This window comes from Danio aesculapii, chromosome 8 (assembly GCF_903798145.1).
Source record: "Danio aesculapii chromosome 8, fDanAes4.1, whole genome shotgun sequence".
Classification (NCBI taxonomy): domain Eukaryota; kingdom Metazoa; phylum Chordata; class Actinopteri; order Cypriniformes; family Danionidae; genus Danio; species Danio aesculapii.
This window is the reverse complement of record NC_079442.1, coordinates 52,560,193-52,582,856: the sequence shown is the minus strand read 5'-3', so window position 1 is coordinate 52,582,856 and position 22,664 is coordinate 52,560,193. Positions and strand designations below refer to the sequence as shown.

Here is a 22,664-nt window from a genome sequence, read left to right as displayed (position 1 = left end):
AACTACTGTACCATATAGTGAAATGTAACTGGGATTCAGTTTTTACATGAATCAGCACTCTCAAATGAAATGACTCACATAAAAAATCGACTCGTTCAACTGAATCAACTTGGAGAGAGAATGTAAAAATGCAGTATAATATAGTCTAAAAGCAAGAACAGATCAAAGAAACTACTGTACCATTTAGGGAAATGTAACTAAGAATCAGTTTTCAATGAATCAGCACTCTTAAATGAAATGATTCACACAAAAAGAATCAATTCACTGAAATGAATCAACTTATAGAACGAATGTAAGTATAAAATAATTCTCTCTTACCCTGCAGGAACGGCTCCTCTGCTGGCCGTCACCGTGATCCGCTGTGTTCCCGGCCGGTTCAGGTTGTTCTGTCCGTTAATAGTGAGCGCGTGATTGGTTGGCAGCGTCACCAATGGGAAGTTCGCTCCATTCATCTCCGCCTTCCCTCCTCCCCCTCCACCCACTGATATGTTGTTATGATTATTATGATGTCCCCTAGCAACGGTCGTCGTGGGCGACCAGAGGGAGGAGCCAGCGAAGGTGTTGCTCTGCCTGACAGTAGAAGTGTTCTGATTGGCTCCGCCCTCTGTTCCGTACAGTTTCCTCCTCTGCTGTAGAGCCAAAATGGCGTTGGATGCTGCACGGGTGCTGTGGACTAGAAGACACTGCTGGCAGGAGCATGGCGTGCCCGAATTTGTTCCCACAGGCCAGGATTGTGATTTAGGGATGGATCCGGCGATGAGCGGGTATGCTAGATCCATGCGTCTGCGAATGCGGCGTTTTCGTTGGCTCTGTCGGTTGGTTTGAGACATGCTGTCGAAATCCACCAGGTAGTTGAAGCCCAGAGAGCTCAAATCCAGCCACGGGTGCTGCTTTTCGTAAGCGTTCTGGATGCTGACGCACAGCTCCATATCATACGGCGTCCAGGACCCACAGTCGTTTTCCCACTCCCAAACGATGCCCTTGCCTGGGGATGAGGACGGGTCATAGAAGTTGCGCTGAACTGGACGCATTGTGCCTACAGAAAGAAAGCGAAATTTAATGAGACGCAAACATCAACAATAACTGCTGACACTCATTGATTACACATTCCACCAATAAGAGCAGGGTGTGAAGATTTCATTAGCAGAGTAACAGCACAGTTTTACTTCAAATATTGCAACGCACACAACATTATGAGTGACATATCAGAGTTCAAATAAGGACAAATAGTTGACCAAGACAGCAAGTCTTTGAGATGATCAAGAGCCGCAGTATCCAGACTAATGTAAGCAAACCACCAAGAAGAAGAACCACATCCAATAGGAGAAGCTGTGGACACAGGAGGAAGCTGTCTGAAAGGGATGTCCGGCTGATAACCCTGACTCTATCCAAAAAGCATCAAACCACAGCTGCCCAACTCACTGTAGAATTAAATGTGCGACTTAACTCTCCTGTTTCCACCAAAACTGTTGGTCTGGAGCTCCACAGGTTCAATATGCATGGCCGGCTGCTATAGACAAACCTTTGTCCACTCATGCCAATGCCAAACACCTGTTTCAATGGTGTCAGCACCAAAAATCTTGAGCTGTGGAGCTGTGGATGAGTCCAGGTTCACCGTCTTTCCACATATGGGAGAGTTACGGTGTGGAGAAGCCCCAAAGAAGCATACCACCCAGTCCATTGATGCACAGAGTCAAGCATGGTGGGATCGGTGATGGTTTGGTCTACAATATCATGCCATTCCCTAGTGCAAATACAATGCTAGATGGGCCAGTGACTGCAGATCCATTCTGGAGGACCATATGTACGCAATGGTTCAAATGTTGTATAAGGAGTACATTGCTTAATCATAAAAGGAGGTCCTTCACCATACTAACGAACTATTGTGGTCTAAAACCAGGCATTTCAGTTTCATTGTTCAACACATGTTTATATGAACAAAATGGGCTCTATTTAACAATCTAGGCACAAATTCTGAAGCGCATGGCACAAAAGCATTAACGAAGTGTCCGAATGCACTTTTGCTATTTTAAGGATGGAGAAATACGCTCTGCGCACTGGCGCATGGTCTAACAGGGTTGTGCTTATTCTCTTAATGAGTTCTGGGTGTGTTTTAAGCGTAACGTGCTTTAAACCAATGAGAGTCTCCTCTCTCATTCCCTTTAAGAGTCAGTTGCGTCGCTCCATGGTGCATTTGCTATTTACATGGCGGACTTTGTAAGTGTAAAAACTGAACGCTTCACTAGCAAGAAAACAATTAAACAGAGCATCTGCAGCGCGAGGATAAAGAACGAGCCTCCTCCATTCAGCCTCTTTACTTTCTCTTTACTTTATTTTTATTCTTTACTCCTTTACTTTGGTGGAGTTAGGAAACGGTGGAAACTCACTCCACTGAACACATCCATTAGCCCACATATTTAATTTAGTTTGTTAAGCACAACGATTTGCTTCTAAACTAATTTCCAGCAAAGGAATAAATGAACAATAAGTTAAAAGTGTGGTCAAAACACTGAGTTATATCCAAACACACAGTTATATCCTGTTCTGATGCTCCATATGGTGATGCAGACGTCTTCAAAACCCCACAGGAGGACAAATCTAAACTTGTGTTTATGAAAACAAATATAAATATGCAGATAATAAAGAATATCATTTATTCATTTTCTTGTCGGCTTAGTCCCTTTATTAATCCGGGGTCGCCAAAGCGGAATGAACCGCCAACTTATCCAGCACATTTTTTACGCAGCGGATGCCCTTCCAGCCGCAACCCATCTCTGGGAAACATCCACACACACACTCATTCACACATACACTATCGACAATTTAGCCTACCCAATTCACCTGTACCGCATGTCTTTGGACTGGAGCACCCGGAGGAAACCTAAACGAACATGGGAGAACATGCAAACTCCACACAGAAATGCCAACTGAGCCAAGGCTCGAACCAGCGACCTTCTTGTTGTGAGGCGACAGCACTATCTACTGCGCCACTGTGTCGCTAATATTATACAGATGTAGATTGTCATGAATAAACTGAAAAAAGCCCTTTGAGATGAGGCATGGAGGCAGTGATTTTTATATCGATGTAGTAAATAATCATTCTTGTATCATTTTAATCCTTTAATTGTTTTCATCTGTAAAGATATTTGTGCATTGTTGTTCATCTTACGCAGTGTGTAAGCGTTTGGATTTGCATAGGTGCATAACTAACGCGCTCTGCTAGACTTTAGAGCAGCTTTTAGTTGGTCAATGGCACAGTCTATTTCAGTTCCTCAAAATAGCAATGTGCCAACAATGCACCTTAACACACCTCCTTTATAGACCAGCACACCCATGAGTCCACAAAGTGGCACAAATAAACTTGCTATTTAAACAACGTGGCGCAAAACGTGAAAATTACTGTTGCGCTGGTCTGAAAATAGCAAGAAATCGTGTCAAACACGTCTTGCTCTTTATTGCGCCTGGTGTATGATAGGACCTGATGTGTAAATATGTGCTGACAAATATAAACATACAATAAGAAAGACACATAATGGTGTAAACTCTTTAATAAAAACGTTACGCAATTTCAGCAAACAAAAAAGCTGCTTCAGCAGAAAATCTTCAATGTTTTACTAATGAACAAAGAGTCAAGTACCTTACAGAGAGTAAATGAGCAGATTTTGGGGTGAAGCTTTCAAGTGAGAACCCCTCTGATAATCTGCAGAGCAGTACAGTCAGAAATTATACTGTAGTTTTACTGAATCAGGAGACTAATGGACGCTGCGTACTCAGATTAGTGTTTGAGGAGGAGCAGGAACGTGACAGGAGGAAGAGGAGGAGGAGAGGTAAAGGAGAGCACCACTGGACTGTTTTACGGCTCATTAAAGAACAATTACAGCCACACACACTGCACACACACATAGAAGCATACACACTTATGCATGCACACTTCAGCATGAACACACACAAATCAATATACACACTTGCATACTCTGAACGTGCACACAACACACTGGCAAACACTGAACATGCAAACAAACACACACACACTCACACACACACAATAAATATGCACTCACACACACTAAACATGCACACAAACACATAGAAGCATAAACACACTCACACATGCACACTCAAACGCATGTGCACACAGACTGAACAGGTACACAAAGGCATACATGCACACACATTTAACATGAACATACACACACAAATTAATACACACATTCGAACACACTCACATAGACACACTTGCATACACACACACACTCTGTACATGCCACAAATGCATACATGCATGTGCACACAAATGCACACACTCTTGAGCAAGCACACAAATGAATACAAACACTCGCACACACATATGCATACACACACTCGCGCACACACACACATACATTAACTCGCACGCACTAACACACACACTGAACAGGTAGACAAAGGCATACATGCACAGACATTCAACATGAACACACATAAATGAATACACACACTCGCGCACACAGACACACTTGCATACACACTGAACGTGCATATAAATACATGCACACACTTGCGTGCATGTGCACAAATGCATACACACACTCGCACACACTAAACATGCACACAAATGCTTACACACATTAAAAACATGCACACACACATTTAAAACATGCACACAAACGCATACACACACTAAAACATGCACACACACACACATTTAAAACATGCACACAAATGCATACACACACTAAAAACATGTACGCGCACATTTAAAACATGCACACAAATGCATACACACACTAAAAATATGTACACACACACATTTAAAACATGCACACCAATGCATACACACACTAAAAACATGCACACACACATTTAAAACACACACACAAATGCATAACACACACTCACACACACTAAACATGCACACAAATGCATACACACATTAAAAACATGCACACACACATTTAAAACATGCACACAAATGCATACACACACTAAAAACATGCACACACACATTTAAAACATGCACACAAATGCACACACACACACACTAAAAACATGCACACACACATTTAAAACACGCACACAAATGCACACACACACTCGCACACACTAAACATGCACACAAATGCATACACACATTAAAAACATGCACACACACATTTAAAACATGCACACAAATGCACACACACACACTAAAAACATGCACACACACATTTAAAACATGCACACAAATGCACACACACACTCGCACACATTAAACATGCACACAAATGCATACACACATTAAAAACATGCACACACACACATTTAAAACATGCACACAAATGCATACACACACTAAAAACATGCACACACACATTTTAAACAAACACACAAATGCATAACACACACTCACACACACTAAACATGCACACAAATGCATACACACACTAAAAACATGCACACAAACATTTAAAACATGCACACAAATGCATACACACACTCACACACACTAAACACTCACACAGAAAATGCACACAAATGCATAACACACACACACACTAAACACTCACACAAATCCATATATATGTTCACACATTCTGAACATGCGCACAAATGCATAATGCACACAGTCCCTCACACACAATCTTTCTCATACACACACACACACACACACACACACACACCCACGACCTTGAATTTCCACACTCCATCCTGACTGTTTCACCCGAGGCGGATCATAACTGCATTACTGACCCCAGATCAGACCTCAGAGTGTCACATATCCTAAAACTCAATCTGAAGAGCTCAGATAAAACTGAACATCTCTGCAGCAGAAAACCCTTCAGTGTTTCCCAGATCCTCAACGGGAGTGAAAGTGACTTGTTGTTGTTTACAGGTGAAGGTTCAGATGCTCGCTTTCTACCACACGAAAGAGTGTGTGTTCAAATAAACAGCAGTCGCATTTCTGCAGGAGTGCAAATCAGACTTTCATAATACTTTGTCAAGAGTTCAGAACTTATAAGATACTCGAGCCCAGGGCTCCCTCCCATTTGCAGGGTGAGAGGGGAGTTTGAGATCGGGTCGATCTTGAGACCTCCTCTCATCTCATTTTCGTCCGCTTTTCCGTGGCCGGGTCGTGGGGGCAGCAGTGTTAGGAGAGCACCCCAGACTTCCCTCTCCCCAGACACTTCCTCCAGCTCCTCCAGGGGGATCCTGAGGCGTTCCCAGGACAGCTGAGAGATGTAGTCCCCGAGGTCTCCTCCCTGTGGGACATGCCTGGAACAGCTCCCTAGGTAGGTGTCCAGGAGGCATCCGAAACAGATGCCAGAGCCACCTCAGCTGACTACTCTCGATGTGGATGAGCAGCGGCTCTACTCCGAGCTCCTCCCGGGTGACAGAGCTCCTCACCCTATCTATACTCATTTCAGCCGCTTGTATCCAAGATCTTGTCCTTTCGGTCCCAAAGCTCATGACCATAGTTGAAAGTAGGAATGTGGTTTGACCGGTAAATCAAAAGCTTTGCATTTCGGCTCAGCTCCTTCTTTACCACAACAGACCGGTACATCGACCGCATTACTGCTGCCGCTGCAGAAACCAGGCTCAGTTGGGCACAACCATTTGTTCTATGGCCAAACGTCTTGTGCAGAGCTGCTGTCTAGGCGCTGGAGAAGCTGGATGTCAGCAAGACAGGTCTGTCCCTGGAGCGTCACAGGAATCAGTCTCATGCTCTCCACTCCTCCATGACCACCACAGCAGCTGCTCAGGATACGGCCTGGTCCAGGATTATGGAACCCTTGGGACCAAATCCACCAATTCACCGTGGTACTGTGATCAGTTTGTTAATGATATCTTTTACAAAGATTCATTAAATAATGTATTTATTTTAAAGTACTTTCCCAGAGATGGGTTGCGGCTGGAAGGGCATCCGCTGCGTAAAAACGTGCTGGATAAGTTGGCGGTTCATTCCGCTGTGGCGACCCCGGATTAAGCCGACAAGAAAATGAATGAATGAATTTTAAAGTACAGTACGGTATTTTATTTCATTTAAAGCATTTCAATGTTAATGATTATCGGATTATTTCTTTACGATATACTTCTTCAAAATAAAAAATAAAAAACAGTTACATATGTTATTTCTTCATTCATTTTTCTTCGGCTGTCTCCCTTATTTATCAGGGGTCACCACAGCGGAATGAACCGCCAACTAATGAACCGCATTTGTTTTACGCACATGATGCCCTTCTGGCCCAGTACTGGGAAACACACATACACACTCATTCACACACACACACACACACACGCACGCACGCACACACACACACACACACTACAGACAATTTAGTTCATCAATTCCCCTATAGCGCATGTGTTAGGACTGTGGGGGAAACCGGAGCACCCGGAGGAAACCCACGCCAACACAAAGAGAACATGCAAACTCCACACAGAAATGCCTACTGACCCAGCCGAGACTTGAACCAGCGACCTTCTTGCTGTGAGGCGACCACTGAGCCACCATGCCACCCTATTTCTTTAAAAATATTTATTCAAAATTGAAAAAAGGACTAATATTATAATCAATACTCTGTCATATTATTTATAATCAATATGTAAATGACTCTCACGGTGATAAAAGAACAGCCACTAATGTAATGTCATAATGCGGATTTGCTGGATGTGCAGGAGCAGAGATGTGTTTTTCAAGATGAACAGAGACTGCACTGACTTTGCTACAGGCTCAGTGTGACGTCCAGCGAGAGCACGTGTGCAAAACACACTCACACATGGGACATACACAACACACACACACACACACACACACACACACCACATACAAACTGACGGAAACAACTACACATCACATTACTTCACATTATTACATAGGAATATATAACCATCCTCATTACACACACACACAGATGGACATGCGTACGCACACACACTGAACAAACACATATTCACACATACACAAAAACAAAACACACACAGACACATAAGCACATGCAAACACACACATCAACAGTGTCACATGCAAGCAACATACACACACAGACATATATGCACATGCAAACACACACACATACATATATACATGCGAACCCACATACACAGAACACACACAGTGTCACTTGCAAGCAACACACACACACACACACACACACATACACAGTCACATGCAAGAAACACACACACAGCCACGTATGCACATGCAAACACACACACACAGTGTCACATGCAAGCAACACACACACATAAACACACAGACAAATATGCACATGCAAACACACACACACACACACATCCACAGAACACACAGTGTCACATGCAAGCAACACACATACACACACGCATACACACACAGATATTCACATGCAAACATACACATCCACAGAATACACACAGTGTCACATGCAAACACACACCGGCATACAGACAAACAGACACATTTGCTCTACACACACACACACACGCACACACATACATACACACACTAAACATACACAGATGCACATGTACTGAATGAATACACATGCGCGCACACACACACACACACACACACACACACACACACGTGTAAATGCATCGTGACCATACAGTGCCAAAGGAAGTCACTACAACAAAGTGTCCGCTGCCCCCGTGAACGCCCAGTGTGTGAGCGTCAGCACCTGTTATACCACTTCACTGAACACACACACACCCTCACACACACCCACACACACATAATGTACTACAGTAAAGTCAAAGGGTACAGTAGATGCTCTGCAGTGATGCGCAGTGCTTCAGATAAAACCACTGTACTTCCTGCGAAAGAAAACCAGAGCACATTCACACACATACACACACACACACACACACACGCACGCACGCAGCCGCCCGGTGGAAAACCCCACGATAAACTAGAGCACTGCAACACCTCCACTTTTCTCACACTCACTGGGGGCGGAGCCGCCAATCAAACATTATGGGGGCGGGGCTTCTAATCAAACATTGTGGCTGTTGTTATTATTTCCTTATAGATTATTGATTTACTATTATTATTATGGTGGCTTGAGAAAGCCAACATACTGTTATACCATAGATATATACACTAGATGTCGCCTACCCTGTTGATGTCTATTGGAAGGAACGCGTTGCCAAACTTTATGACCTCATAACTTTGCACCGGACTGTCATACAGACTTCTGCTCATTTAACTAAGACTACCAATCTGCCAATCGCTGATGACCTTTCAACTTACTAGCCACACCCTAGCAATCACTTACGGCACCCTAGCAACTGTCCTGTAGACTTCCATTGTAAAAAACTGCCATTGACTTTACATTGGACATACTAACAACATACCAATTCATAGTAATGTCTTCCCAATCCATTCTAGAAACATGCTAACAACATGCTAATTTATGATAGAAACATGCTGGCCAAATGATAGTTCATACTAGAACATGCTAATTTATGATAGAAACATGCTAGCCAAATGATAGTTCATACTAGAACATGCTAATTTATGTTAGCAACTGCCTAGCAATACCTTAGCAACCAGCAATGCCTTAGCAACCACCTAGCAACCACTTAGAACAACCTAGCAACCACCTAACAACACATTAGCAACCACCTGGCAATGCCTTAGCAACCATTTGGAACACCCTAGTAACCGCCTTGCAACACCTTAGCAACCACCTAGCAATGCCTAAGCAACCACCAAGCAACATCTTAGCATCTGCCTAGCAACACCTTAGCAACCGCATAGCAACACCTCAGCAACCACCTAGCAACACCTTAGCAACTACCTAGAAACCCCTTAGCAACCACCAAGTAACGCCTTAGCAACCACTCAGTACACCCTAGCAACCACCTAGCAACACCATAGCAACCACCTAATAATGCCTAAGCAACCACCTAGTAAACACCTTAGCAATCACCTAGCAACGCCTTAGCAACCACTGAAAACACCCTAGCAACCATCTAGCAACCCCTTAGTAACCACCTAGCAACACCATAGTAACCACTTAGAACACCCTAGCAACACCTTAGCAACCACCTAGTAATGCCTTAGCAACCATCTAGCAACTGCATAGCAACACCTTAGCAACCACCTAGCAACGCCTTGGCAACCACTAAGAACACCCTAGCAACCACCTAGCAACACCTTAGCAACCACCTAGCAACCACCTTAGCAACCGCCTAGCAACGCCTTAGCAACCACCTAGCAACACCTTAGCAACCGCCTAGCAACGCCTTAGCAACCACCTACCAACACCTTAGCAACCACCTAGCAATGCCTTAGCAACCGCCTAGCAGCCCCTTAGGAACCGCCTAGCCATGCCTTAGCAACCACCTAGTAACACCTTAGCAACCGTCTAGCAACACTTTAGCAACCAGCTAGCAACGCCTTAGCAACCACTTAGCAACCACTCAGAACACCCTAGCAACCACCAAGAACACTATGGCAACCGCCTAGCAACGCCTTAGTAACCACTCAGAACACCCTAGCAAGAAACATGCCAATTCATGCTAGAAACATGCTAATATTTATGTATTTTTTATCTATGTGTGTTTATCTGTTTTAAACTTCTTAAACTACTTCAATTATTTAAACTTTAACACGACTTCAAACGTTCAGACTAAAGGCTTTCTCAAGCCACCATAAAGTTTATCTACCAACTTTACTTTTCTAGTTATAATTACTGGGCGACACAGTGGCTCAGTGGTCAGCACTGTGGCCTCACAGTAAGAAGATCACTGGTTCTAGTCCCAGCTGTGTGGAGTTTGCATGTTCTCCCCGTGCTGGTGTGGGTTTCCTCCGGGTGCTCCGGTTTCTCCCACAGTCCAAACACATGCGCTATAGGGGAACTGATGAACTAAATTGGCCGTAGTGTATAAGTGTGTGTGTGAATGAGAGTGTATGGGTGTTTCCCAGTGAATGAATTCTAACATCATAATAAACAATGACTAATCATAAGGCATCATGTGTGTATTTGCATGCTGTCTGACTGTTGAGATGCTGAACATCAGGACAGTTCATTACTGCAGCCTCTTCTGTAATATGTTCACGTCTAAAGTTTGCTCACTGAAGCATTTTAAAACAATTAACCTGTAAAGGTGATGTAGGAGAGCCAAGACACCTCCCTGCGTCTCTCTGTTTGGTCAGCACTTGTCTTGTCTTGACTGCAGGAATGAATAATATCAGCCAGATGCTTTTTGGCAGCAGCTCCCCATGCGGCTGATCCAAAATGGAGTAGCGCACGGCCACAGTTTCCACTTTGCTCATTAGGAATGACAGCCAAAGGTGCTCTTAGAAGGAACCGCAGTCTCAAGGTGAATTTTAATCAGGCAGAACATGACAAATGCTTTAGTTGTAAAACTTGTTTTACTGCCTGACGAAAAGTTTGAAGCAGCTAAGAGTTTTATTAATAAATTAAAAGCATTAAATAAATGTATGTTCCTTATAATTAAACACATTATAAAATAAATGGAATTATTAATTGTTTTTTCAATTTAACTAGTACAATACCTAAACTAAATTAAAAGTGGACATTTTAAAAGAGAATGTTCATATATGGGTATGGGAATGTTCATATATATTTCATGTTCATATATGGGTTATTCTTTAACTACGAGCACTTTTAAGTCCTTTGATCATATGTCCAAAAATATACATCATTTTGTTCAAATTCCTCTTTCTTTGTCAAACTAATAATAAAACTTACTTTAAAAACATTTACTACCTTTCTATTCTATATTTTTTCAGACTTAAATTGGGGCTCATTTAACTCAGAATACCAATCAGCCAATCTCTGATGACCTTTCAACTTACTAGCAACACCCTAGCAACCACTTACGGCACCCTAGCAACTGTCCCATAGACTTCCATTGTAAACAAACGTCATTTACTTTACATTGGACATACTAACAACATACCAATCCATTCTAGAAACAGACTAACAACATGCTAATTTATGCTAGAAACATGCTAGCCTAATGCTAATTCATTTTAGAAACATGCTAATTTATGTTAGCAACTGCCTAGCAACCACTCAACATACCCTAGCATCCACCTAGCTACACCTTAGCAACCACCTAGCAATGCCTTAGCAACCACTTAGAACACCCTAGCAACCGCCTAGCAACACCTTAGCAACCACCTAGCAATGCCTTAGCAACTGCCTAACAACACCTTAGCATCCACCTAGCTACACCTTAGCAACCACCTAGCAATGCCTTAGCAACCACTCAGAACACCCTAGCAACCGCCTAGCAACACCTTAGCAACCACCTAGCAATGCCTTTACAACCACCTAGCAACACCTTAGCACCCACCTTGTAACGCCTAGCAACCATCTAACGACACCTTAGCAACTGCCTAGCAACACCTTAGCAACCACCTAGCACCCAGTCCACTGATGCACAGAGTCAAGCATGGGGGGATCAGTGATGGTTTGGTCTGCAATATCATGCCATTCCCTAGGCGCAATGCTGATGCTAGATGGATCATCCCTCCCAAGGACTACCGAACCATTCTGAAGGTCCATGTGGACCCAGTAGTTCAAACATTGTATCCTAAAGGCAGTGGCGTGTATAGGGATGATAATGCATCAATGCATCACACAGCAAGACTGGTGAGAGAGTGGTTTGAAGAACATGAAAGTGAAGTAGAACATCTCCGATGGCCTGCATTGTCACCAGAGTCAAATATTATTGAGCACTTTGGGGTATTTTCAGACAGTTACCTGCTTCTAAATGGTCTGTCTCTAAAAGTGAGGGGGACGTATCCCCCTCCGTCCCCCCCGGTTGCTACGCCCGTGCTTGCTATACAATTTACGACGTTGCGCATGCATAAAGGCGGGTTCTAGCATCTGCGCTACACTAGCCACAATGAAAGAAATTGTCTTGCTTTTAGCTCTGCGAAATATGCGAAGTTAGCCCCACTTTAAAATAATGCAGTGGAGTTGGGAAAGGGCTGTCATCGCAGCTTGTGTCTATAGTTTATATATGGTGTCCTCCACCATTCAGAGGAATTTGTGGGTACGAGAGAGATCTCAGGTCTGGCGGGAGCAAATTGTGGCGACTGACCACTTTCCTCCTCTGTTTCCTCTGTCGTTGTTGTTTACCGCGTCGATGTCTCCACACGCTCTTCCTTCTACACCATTAAACCGCGGAGAAACACCACATTGTCGCAAGTTTAATGTCATACAAAACAGAACGCCTCAATAAATCCGATCTGCCTGTTTACATGACAGTCGCATTGTCACATATCCGATTTATTCTGATTTATTTCCACATATGAATGAGACCTGAAACCGATCTCTGAATATCCGAATGCATGCGCTTTTATCATATTTGGTCATAGAACAGATCCAATCTGTGTCACATATGAGCAATAGGGAGTTGGGTCGCATTTAACTGGCAGTGTGAACGGGGCCTAAATGACTCAGCAGTTCTTAACGTCCAGCCAATCAGCAGTGAGGGGTGTGTCTAGATGTGATAGTGGGGATATTATAAAGGGGTGGAGCTTGTTTTTATGTTAAAATGTCAACAATGTTTGTCGAAATGCGCTAATAATTGTGTTTTTAACTGTAAATAAACTGTTAATTGACTTAATTAGCAGAAAAAGGGGACTATATTGTGATATACTGTTGAATTCAGAATTTTTAACCCCCTGTATATTTTTCCCACAAGTTCTGTTCAACGAAGAGAAGATTTTCAACACATTTCTAATCATAATAGTTTTAATAACTCATCTCTAATAACTGATTTATTTTCTCTTTGCCATGATAACAGTAAATAATATTTGACTAGATATTCTTCAAGACACTAGTGTTCAGCTTAAAGTGACATTTAAAGGCTTAATTAGGTTAGTTAGGGTAAAGTTAGGGTAATTAGGCAAGTCATTGTATAACAGTGGTTTGTTCTGTAGACTATCCAAACCATATTGCTTAAGGGGCTAATAATATTGACCTTAAAATGGTTTAAAAACCTTAAAAACTGCTTTTATTATAGCCGAAATAAAACAAATAAGACTTTCTCCAGAAGAAAAAATATTATAGGAAATACTGTGAAAAATTCCTCAATCTGTTCAACATCATTTGGGAAATATTTCAAGAAGAAAAACATGTGCATTCACACACTCATAGGATTCATTGTAAATAAATAGAGTCTCAGTTATCTATGTTCTAGAGAAAACTCTTACACAACAATCCTGTATTCAAAGAACACATTCACACATTCGTGACCACACACACACACCGCACACACAAGCACTTCAGAGTTCACACATCAGCTCTGATAAGTTTCTCACGCTAAAAACAGAGCTGTGAAAATCGTAACATGTCAAAGGTCTGTCGCTTGGGGAACCTGAAACATCACAGACAAACACACTCGATCAATCGCAGGAAAATCACATCATCTGGTCTGACCCCTGGAGATTCACATTCTGCCTGATAAACGCCCTGACCAGGGCAGAAAGTTAAAGAGCACAAACACTTGCTGCTTTGGCTCTGAACTGAAATAAAGTCTGAAATCAAAACTAACCATGTTGATTTTATTAGCTCACATTGCTAGTTTTGTGGTGAACAATTCATCTGTGCATGTCATTATGAAAAAAAAGAAAAGGTTCTTGCCCTTGTAATTTAAAATTAAAATCTGAAAATGCACTTCCTGTTTGTTGTCAGCTAAATTCTCAGATTACGGGCCCTATCATACATCCGGTGCAATGAGATGCAAGGTGTGTTTGGCCCGATTTGCTGCTATTTACAGACCAGCGCAACTCTAATTTTCACATTTTGCTGCACGTTGTTTAAATAGCAAGCCATTTGCACCCCTTTGTGGACTCATGGGTGTGCTGGTCTATAAAGGAGGTGTGTTAAGGCGCATTGTTGACGTGTTGCTATTTTGAGGAACTGAAATAGACTGTGCCATTGACCGACTAAAAGCTGCTCTAAAGTCCTTTACTACATCCAATTAGCTCGCAGTAGAAAAAACAAGCCACACCCACTGTTTCCTCATTTAATATTGCGTTTCACTAGGAACTGCGTCACAATACGGAAATAAAGGTTGCAGCTTCCAGTTCATGCAGACTTTAAACTGCTGAATACTGATCCTACTGACCATCTGTTTCTCAGCCAATCATTTTTCAGGTTACCCTAATTAATATTCATGAAGCATGCACAGCTGGCCAATCAGGAGAGCCTCAGGCTTTTCTGTTTGAACTGAAGCCAGAAAAGCTTAAAACACATCATATATATTTTACTGTGATACACTGTTTTATTCTATTTTAATGTGTTTACCAAGAAATATCAAATAATTATTACATTAAACTTCCAACAATTGAATAATTGACAAATCCTGTTGACCCTCTGCCTCTCAGCCAATCACGTTTCACATAACCTAATTAATATTTATGAAGTATGCTCAGCTGGCCAATCAGGAGGGTCTCAGGCTGTTTCAATTGAACTGAAGTCCATATATTCATTTTCCTTCAGCTTAGTCCCTTATTTATCAGGGGTCTCCGCAGCGGAATGAACCGACAACTACTCCAGAATATGTTTTACACAGCGGATGCCCTTTCAGCAGTAACCTAACACCCATACACACTCATTCACACACACACTGCTCTACACCTTTTATAGTTTATTCAATTCCCCTATATCGCATGTGTTTGGACTGTGGGGGAAACCGGAGCACCCAGAGGAAACCCACACCAACTTGGGGAGAACATTCAAACTCCACACAGAAATGCCAACTGGCCCACCCAGGACTCAAACTAGCAACCTTCTTGTCGAAAGGCTACAGTGCTAACCACTGAGCCACCGTTTTGCCCTTATTACATTACATTGACGTTACATTTCTTCACATTTGATCAACCATGACCTCGGCTTTGTTAGCACCAAGCATATTACCTGTCCTTTGTGAAAACTGCATGAATAGTCATTGTAGTATTCAAGCATGCATTTAAACAGATGCACCCTTAAACACAATGCAGTATACAGTATCTCTGTGTGCTGTAAAGAACACATTTCACAGCCATTCAAGTGCAGCGCAACAAACGATTGCGAGTGTCACTTTTCATATCCGTGTAAGACGTGTAAAAGAAGGCGTCTTACAGCTCTGCAGAAAAACCACAGACTCTCTCTGGAGACAAACAGATCAATTCAGTCTGGCCAGAGATCAAAACCCCATTCAAACACACACAATCCCATCATCACACACTGTCTAGGCACATCACACACACACTCACACACGCAGCAGACGTTCAATCTGAACTTCGCTCTAGTCATTCCTGATCAGCGATGTGAAGAAAACCCCTTTAATTCTGTTTAAGTGCAGAGAATGATTCCTCGAAGCGTGAGTTGTTTCTTAAAGGGGCGGTTCACCCAAATATTTAAATCTAATTCTGTCATCAGTCACTGACCCTTCATTTGTCACAAACCTGATTTGGTTTCTTTCTTCTTTTCAACACAAAATGAGATATTTTGAAGAATGTTAGAGTGTTATGATCACCAGCAGTGTTGCCTTTGCAGGCTGCTTATGAACACTCCCTATCATTCACTCAACTATACATCTGCCACTGAACTGAACTACGAATCCTATCATGCACTGCACTCACACACCTGTTCCAGATCACCCTTGATTGAACACACATGCTAAAGCTGATCAGGAATAATCAGATGGACTATATACAGAATAGAGGATGACATTTTTTCAGGAATCCCATGCATCATGGAAATTCCATCTGAACTGGAGTCATCTTTGCTTTTAATCACAGGATTGGGACGGTACAGGATAAAATAGTAAACGGGAGCAGATGGGAGGGGGAATCAACCAATAGGAAGATGACAAAAAAATGCACCGCTATTTTGTAGTTTCAATTCAATTCAATTCAATTCCCCTTTATTTGTATAGCGCTTATACAATGTAGATTGTGTCAAAGCAGCTTCCCAAAAAAGGTCACAGTAAATAGGAACAGTGTAGTTCAGTTTGTAGTGTTTAAGTTCAGTTGAGCTCAGTTCAGTGTGGTTTAATAATCACTACTGAGAGTCCAAACACTGAAGAGCAAATCCAACGATGCGCAGCTCTATAGATCCCGAACCATGCAAGCCAGTGGCGACAGCGGAGAGGGAAAAAAAACTTCACTAATGGCGAAAGTGAAGAAAAAAAACCTTGAGAGAAACCAGGCTCAGTTGGGCACGACCATTTTAATTTCTCCGCTGGCCAAACGTCTTGTAATAGGATTACAGTGTAACGCAATTAAAAAAGAACTACACGACCCAGAAGCCATCAGTGCTGAAAGAAGCCAACGCCTGCGGAGAAATTGATGTGGTAAAAAAATTATTTGCAGCGCAAAGTCAGAGGTAATGACATGTCCATTAAATTAACAGAACTAGTCGGCAAGTCGGAAATATTAATGAAGTTCATGAGAGGAAACTGTGACGGTGATAGCACGCCGCATGCTGCATTTCTCTCTCTTATAATGCAAAATCCTATCTTAGTTAATGGAGAAGTAATAAATATAGTTGATCATTTTAAATATTTAGGTATAATTATTGACTCTAATTTAAATTTTAAAAAACACATTAAGAAGGTTTCCAAAAGTGCTAGAGCGAGTCTGAGGATTTACAGAAACGCATCAGTTACCTACGGCTGCTGCTAAACTATTTATGAATACAATGATTTTCCCTCACTTATCTTATTGTGCTACAAGCTGGTCCCACACGAACATTACAACATTAAAACCATTGTATGTTATATATAAACAAAGCCAAGCCAAGAAGCTATCATCATTGTAACTGTATTGCACAACAAAAATGACTAACATGCGACAGTTTCTTATTTTATGCTGATGTGTGTTTAATGTATAAAATATTTAATGATCTTGCACCACCACCCCTCAAATAATGTGTGATTGTCGGCAAGGAGAATATAAGACAGACTAGGTCATCGGTTAGAGGTGATTGTTCAGTTAAGCTTAGGAGAACTGCTTTTGGACGATCAGTTTTTTCAGTTAAAGCAGCAGAGAGATGGAATAAAATACCAGTGTATATCAGAGAGAGTACCACTTTTAATCATTATAAAATTTGGCTTAAACAAACTCAGATATGCAGCCACTAATTTGATTTGATTTTATTGACAATGATGTATTGTATGTATTGTGCTGTAAGTGTATATTGTATTATTTTTTACTGTTAAATGTGTTACAACTTCCTGCCCAGGGACTGCAGATGTAAATTAGCTTTATAGCTAACTCTGGCACAACATGTCATGTTGTACATTGTCCCTGTATTAATAAATAAATAAATAAATAAATAAATAAAAAGAGCATATTGGATGAAAGTTGTTAACATGTTAATAAAAAACTTTTCAATAAATGAGTTTCAAGAGTTCACACATAAGGCTGATTTATACTGCGTCAAGCACACGCGTATGCTACGGTGTAGCCTACAGGTGGACGCATAGCCCGCTCGCCGTGGCCGTCGCTGACGTGCACCTCTCAAAAAATGTAACGAAAATGCAACGCGTATGCATAGCGCAAGCTCTGTGATTGGTCGGCTTGGAAGCGCTGACGAGTGTGGGAGGAGGTTGATACTTGCGCGAGCGTGATGCAGCAGGTGTGGAGTCCTGTGAAGGAGCTCCGGATCGAGACTGCTGTTTTGTTTTTACCTTGTGATTAAAGTTGTTGCACGTCCGCTGGTTCCCGCCTCAAAATGAGCGAATTTGAGCCACTTGTACATTAAGGAAGCGTTCAGAAAAAACAAAACACCAGCGAAGGAACTCGACACAGAGAAACAGAAACACCTACTGCCAGCTAGCATTTCGGAAGTGTTTTGCAGAGCAACAGAAACAGTGCGCAGAAGCATAAATGCACGGCTACGCGCGTTGCATGGACCATGGGTCACGCCGATTACTTGACGCAGAAGTATAAACCAGGCTTTAGCTGATGATTGATTATAAGCTTGTTTGGCATGCTGTGCCAGGAGAGAGCCCTAAGCTCATAAGATCCTCGAGCCTGGGGCTCCCTCCTGTTGCAAGGTGAGAGGGGAGTTTAAGCTCAGGTAGATCTCGAGAACTCCCCTGCTGTAGTAGCTAATGAACCGATAGTGATTGCTCTTAAGAGTTACTTACTAGGTGTATGTCTATGGTGAGGATTTGGATTAGTCAATTAACTTAAGTTGCATGTTTTTGGACGGTGGAAGGGAATTGGGGAACCCGGGGGAAACCCACGTGAGCACGGGGAGAACTTGTAAACTCTGCACAGAAACGTCGGCTGGCTTGGTAAGGACTACAACCAGTGACGTTCTTGCTGTGAGGCAACAGTGCTAACCACTGTGCCACCGTGTCCCCCATCTAGTAAAGGAGGAGGAGTAGGGGTGGAAGGGGGATTCTTCAAATCGAAGATGGCTGTTATATGGAAGTTAGGGTATTTATAGTGCAGGGGTCTCAATCTCAATTAAACTGAGGGCCACTAGAGGCCGAGTCTGGGTGAGTGTGGGCCACATCAGAGATATAAGATATTAATTATATTATTAATTATTAATTTGTTTATTTTTTTCATCTTACTTTGTTAAAAAAATAAAAATAAAGAGATTTGAGAAGATTTGGATTTTTTAACCCAAAATGAAAAATTAATAAGAAAATAATTCAATCAGTAATAAGTAGTAATAATAAAAATAATAATTAGATTTATTATTATCTGCCGCGCTGTTGTGGAAAAAAAGTAACACTGTGTTATTGTCATTTGTTTTGAATACTTTTACATCATATATGACAATATTTACATCATATATGACATATGTAATGTTCATTGTGTGAGGCAATGAAAATACAATGCAAGTAGCTCGATGCAAATGACCCACACATCATGGTGCGACTCTATAATTGGTCCAGTGACCGGGCACTCTTATTGGCGATAGACAGGTGTCAATGTGTGACTGCAGACGATTACACTTGACTGCATTAGTTCCTTACTTTTCTTTTATCCCTTTTCTTTATTATTGTATGCATCACTTTGATTTATTTTGTCTCTTGAGAGAGAGAGAGAGAGAGAGAGAGAGAGACCTCACATTAACTCTCTAAGTGACATTTCAGTTCACTTCCAAGTGAAAAATAGTAATTAAATGACTCGCTCTGTCTAATCTTCAAGAAGAGCCCACAGTTAGCTCCTCCGTCATGTTCTGTGACTGACTTGACTCTCGTTGCTTCTGTGGCTGCATTTACACTGCAGATCTTGATGGTCAATACCGATTTTGTGACTGTATCCGATTTTTTTGAAGACCTGCTTACATCATCTTTTAAAAGCGACTCGGATCCGATCGTCTGCATTTACACAGCACACGGCAAAGGCGCTGACTAACAGCTGATAATTAAAGAGTGCTCTTTCCTCTATTCCTATAGTATAGAATTTCAATAATCAATTGTAAAAAAAAAAAAGACTGCATAGTCATTATTGGACTAAATTAATACTTTATCTTTGTTAAAGCGGCAAACTTTATCATTTCCTTTGCCCAGATGGTTTAAATTAACTTCAAATCTAAAGTCACAGGCCTTAAAAACCCATCCAAATAAAATACTTTCCTATTATTAGATTAGAGTTAAACTTTACCACCACTCCTCAAATCACATGTTCTGAACAACACACACACACACACACACACACACACACACACACACACACACACACACACACACACACACACACACACACACACACACACACACACACACACACACACACAGATGAATTTCAGAACACAGAAGTCTATTAAGAGAGCTCCATCTGGAAGAACCAGGACACCTAAATAAAGCAAGCATCCAGTACATACAATTCAGAATATTACACTCCGTCTGTAGAGGCCTATAATGGTCAAATCCTGAAACACCTCAACACAATTAAACAAATGAAAAATATTTAAAACATTTTCCTTCGACTTATTTATCAGAGGTCGCCACAGTGGAATGAACCGCCAACTGTTCCAGCATATGTTTACACAGCGGATGCCCTTCCAGCTGCAACCCAGTACTAGGAAACACCCACACACTCTCACATTCACACACACATACTATGACCAATTTAGCCTTTTCAATTCCCCTGTACCACATGTGTTTGGACTGTGGGGGAAATCGGAGTACCCAGAGGAAGCCCACGCCAACACGGGGAGAACTTGCAAACTCCACACAGAAATGCCAACTGACCAAGCCGGGACTCGAATAAGTGACCTTCTTGCTGTGAGGCCACAGTGCTAACCACTGAGCCACCGTGCCATCCTAAATATAATACAATCAAAGCCAGTCTACGCTAACACCAATTTCCACTAAAAGCAGGAAACTCTTTACCTGTTTTAGCTGTTGGTTTACACGACAAATGTGTTTTGGGGTTTCACAAACCTTTCAAAATGTGTTTCAAAGTGTACGCTACTGATGCTAGTGTGGTTTACTATACGGTAATTATATCAAGGTAAGTGCACCAAGGTCACAAACATTCACTCACACACACACACACTCGGGGCCCGTTTACACTGATATGTTTTAGTTTTAAACACATACGTTTTGCTACGATTGTGACTTCCGATCACAATACCTCAGAGTTTTCCAGCCCTGAAAATGGAGCATTTGGTCGTTTTGGTTTTTAAAACGTTCCTTCTCCGTGTCAGTGTGGAAATCTGGTCCAATATACAAACAAAATACACACCCCTAAATAAAAGCTTCTACTGTTCTTATATGAGGCAATTCAAATTAAAATTAAGCCAGAAACTGCCTTTTTAGAGACAAAAAAAACATTATAAACTAAATAACGTAATTTTAAAAAGTCCTCCATTCTGGGAAAGACATTGTTCCCAATAATAAGTCAAGTAAATCCACAGAAACACACTAAAATGAGAATAAACCTCACACATTCAGTGCACCACTTAGCGGGTTTCCACACAGGTTTTTGCATCTTGTTTACGTACACTATGAACAGCAGCTACGCTAATTATTGTGACAATGGCGGTGGTGACGACATGGAAACAGATTAGATCCAAATGCAAGAAGTTTAATAGTTCTCAGCAAACAAATCCAAATCACCAGGCTAAATCGGAGTCGGTAAGAATGCAAGTTCAGAATAACAAACAGAAAGTCCTCCAAGGCAACCAAGGCAAAAACAGTAATCCAAAAATCAGTAGTCAACAAAAACAGGCTCAAAGGTCATAACAGAAAGGCAGAACAAAACAGTGAGAAAACGCTCGGTAAGGCAGTGTTTGGTGTGGCCAGGTTAATATGGCCACCAAACAGGAAGTAACCAACGAAGAACTGGCAGTCAGAATTCAGGTGAGGGCTCCCTCAGCTGGCTGGATGAGTGGTTGTCAGTTCTGTGTCTACCTGGGGACACACCTCCCAAGGCCCTCAGACTATGCAGAGTCACTGATTAAGACCAACGACGAGATGATCCCAAGGTTTCCATAATCCTGGACCAGGCCGTATACTGAGCAGCTACTGTGGTGGTAATAGAGGGGTGGAAGCTCCAGCTTCCAGCCTCCGCCTGCAGACTGCAGCCCTGCACAAGACGTTTGGCCAGCGGAGAAATGAAAATGGTCGTGCCCAACTGAGTCTGGTTTCTCTCAAGGTTTTTTTCCTCGCCGCTGTCGCCACTGGCTTGCATGGTTTGGGATCTGTAGAGCTGCGTATCATTGGATTTGCTCTTCAGTGTTTGGACTCTCAGTAGTGATTATTAAACCACACTGAAC

At 42.0% G+C, this 22,664-nt stretch overlaps 1 protein-coding gene across 1 annotated transcript in view; it reads right to left on the bottom strand.

Moving 5' to 3' along the window:
• Positions 1-22,664, bottom strand: part of dtx1 (deltex 1, E3 ubiquitin ligase) — a 73,574-nt gene that overhangs the window by 38,849 nt on the left and 12,061 nt on the right. Inside the window, exon 2 of the mRNA XM_056464183.1 lies at positions 319-1,036. Within this exon, the coding sequence (XP_056320158.1) occupies positions 319-1,036 (718 nt within the window). The remainder of the gene's footprint in view (positions 1-318; positions 1,037-22,664) is intronic.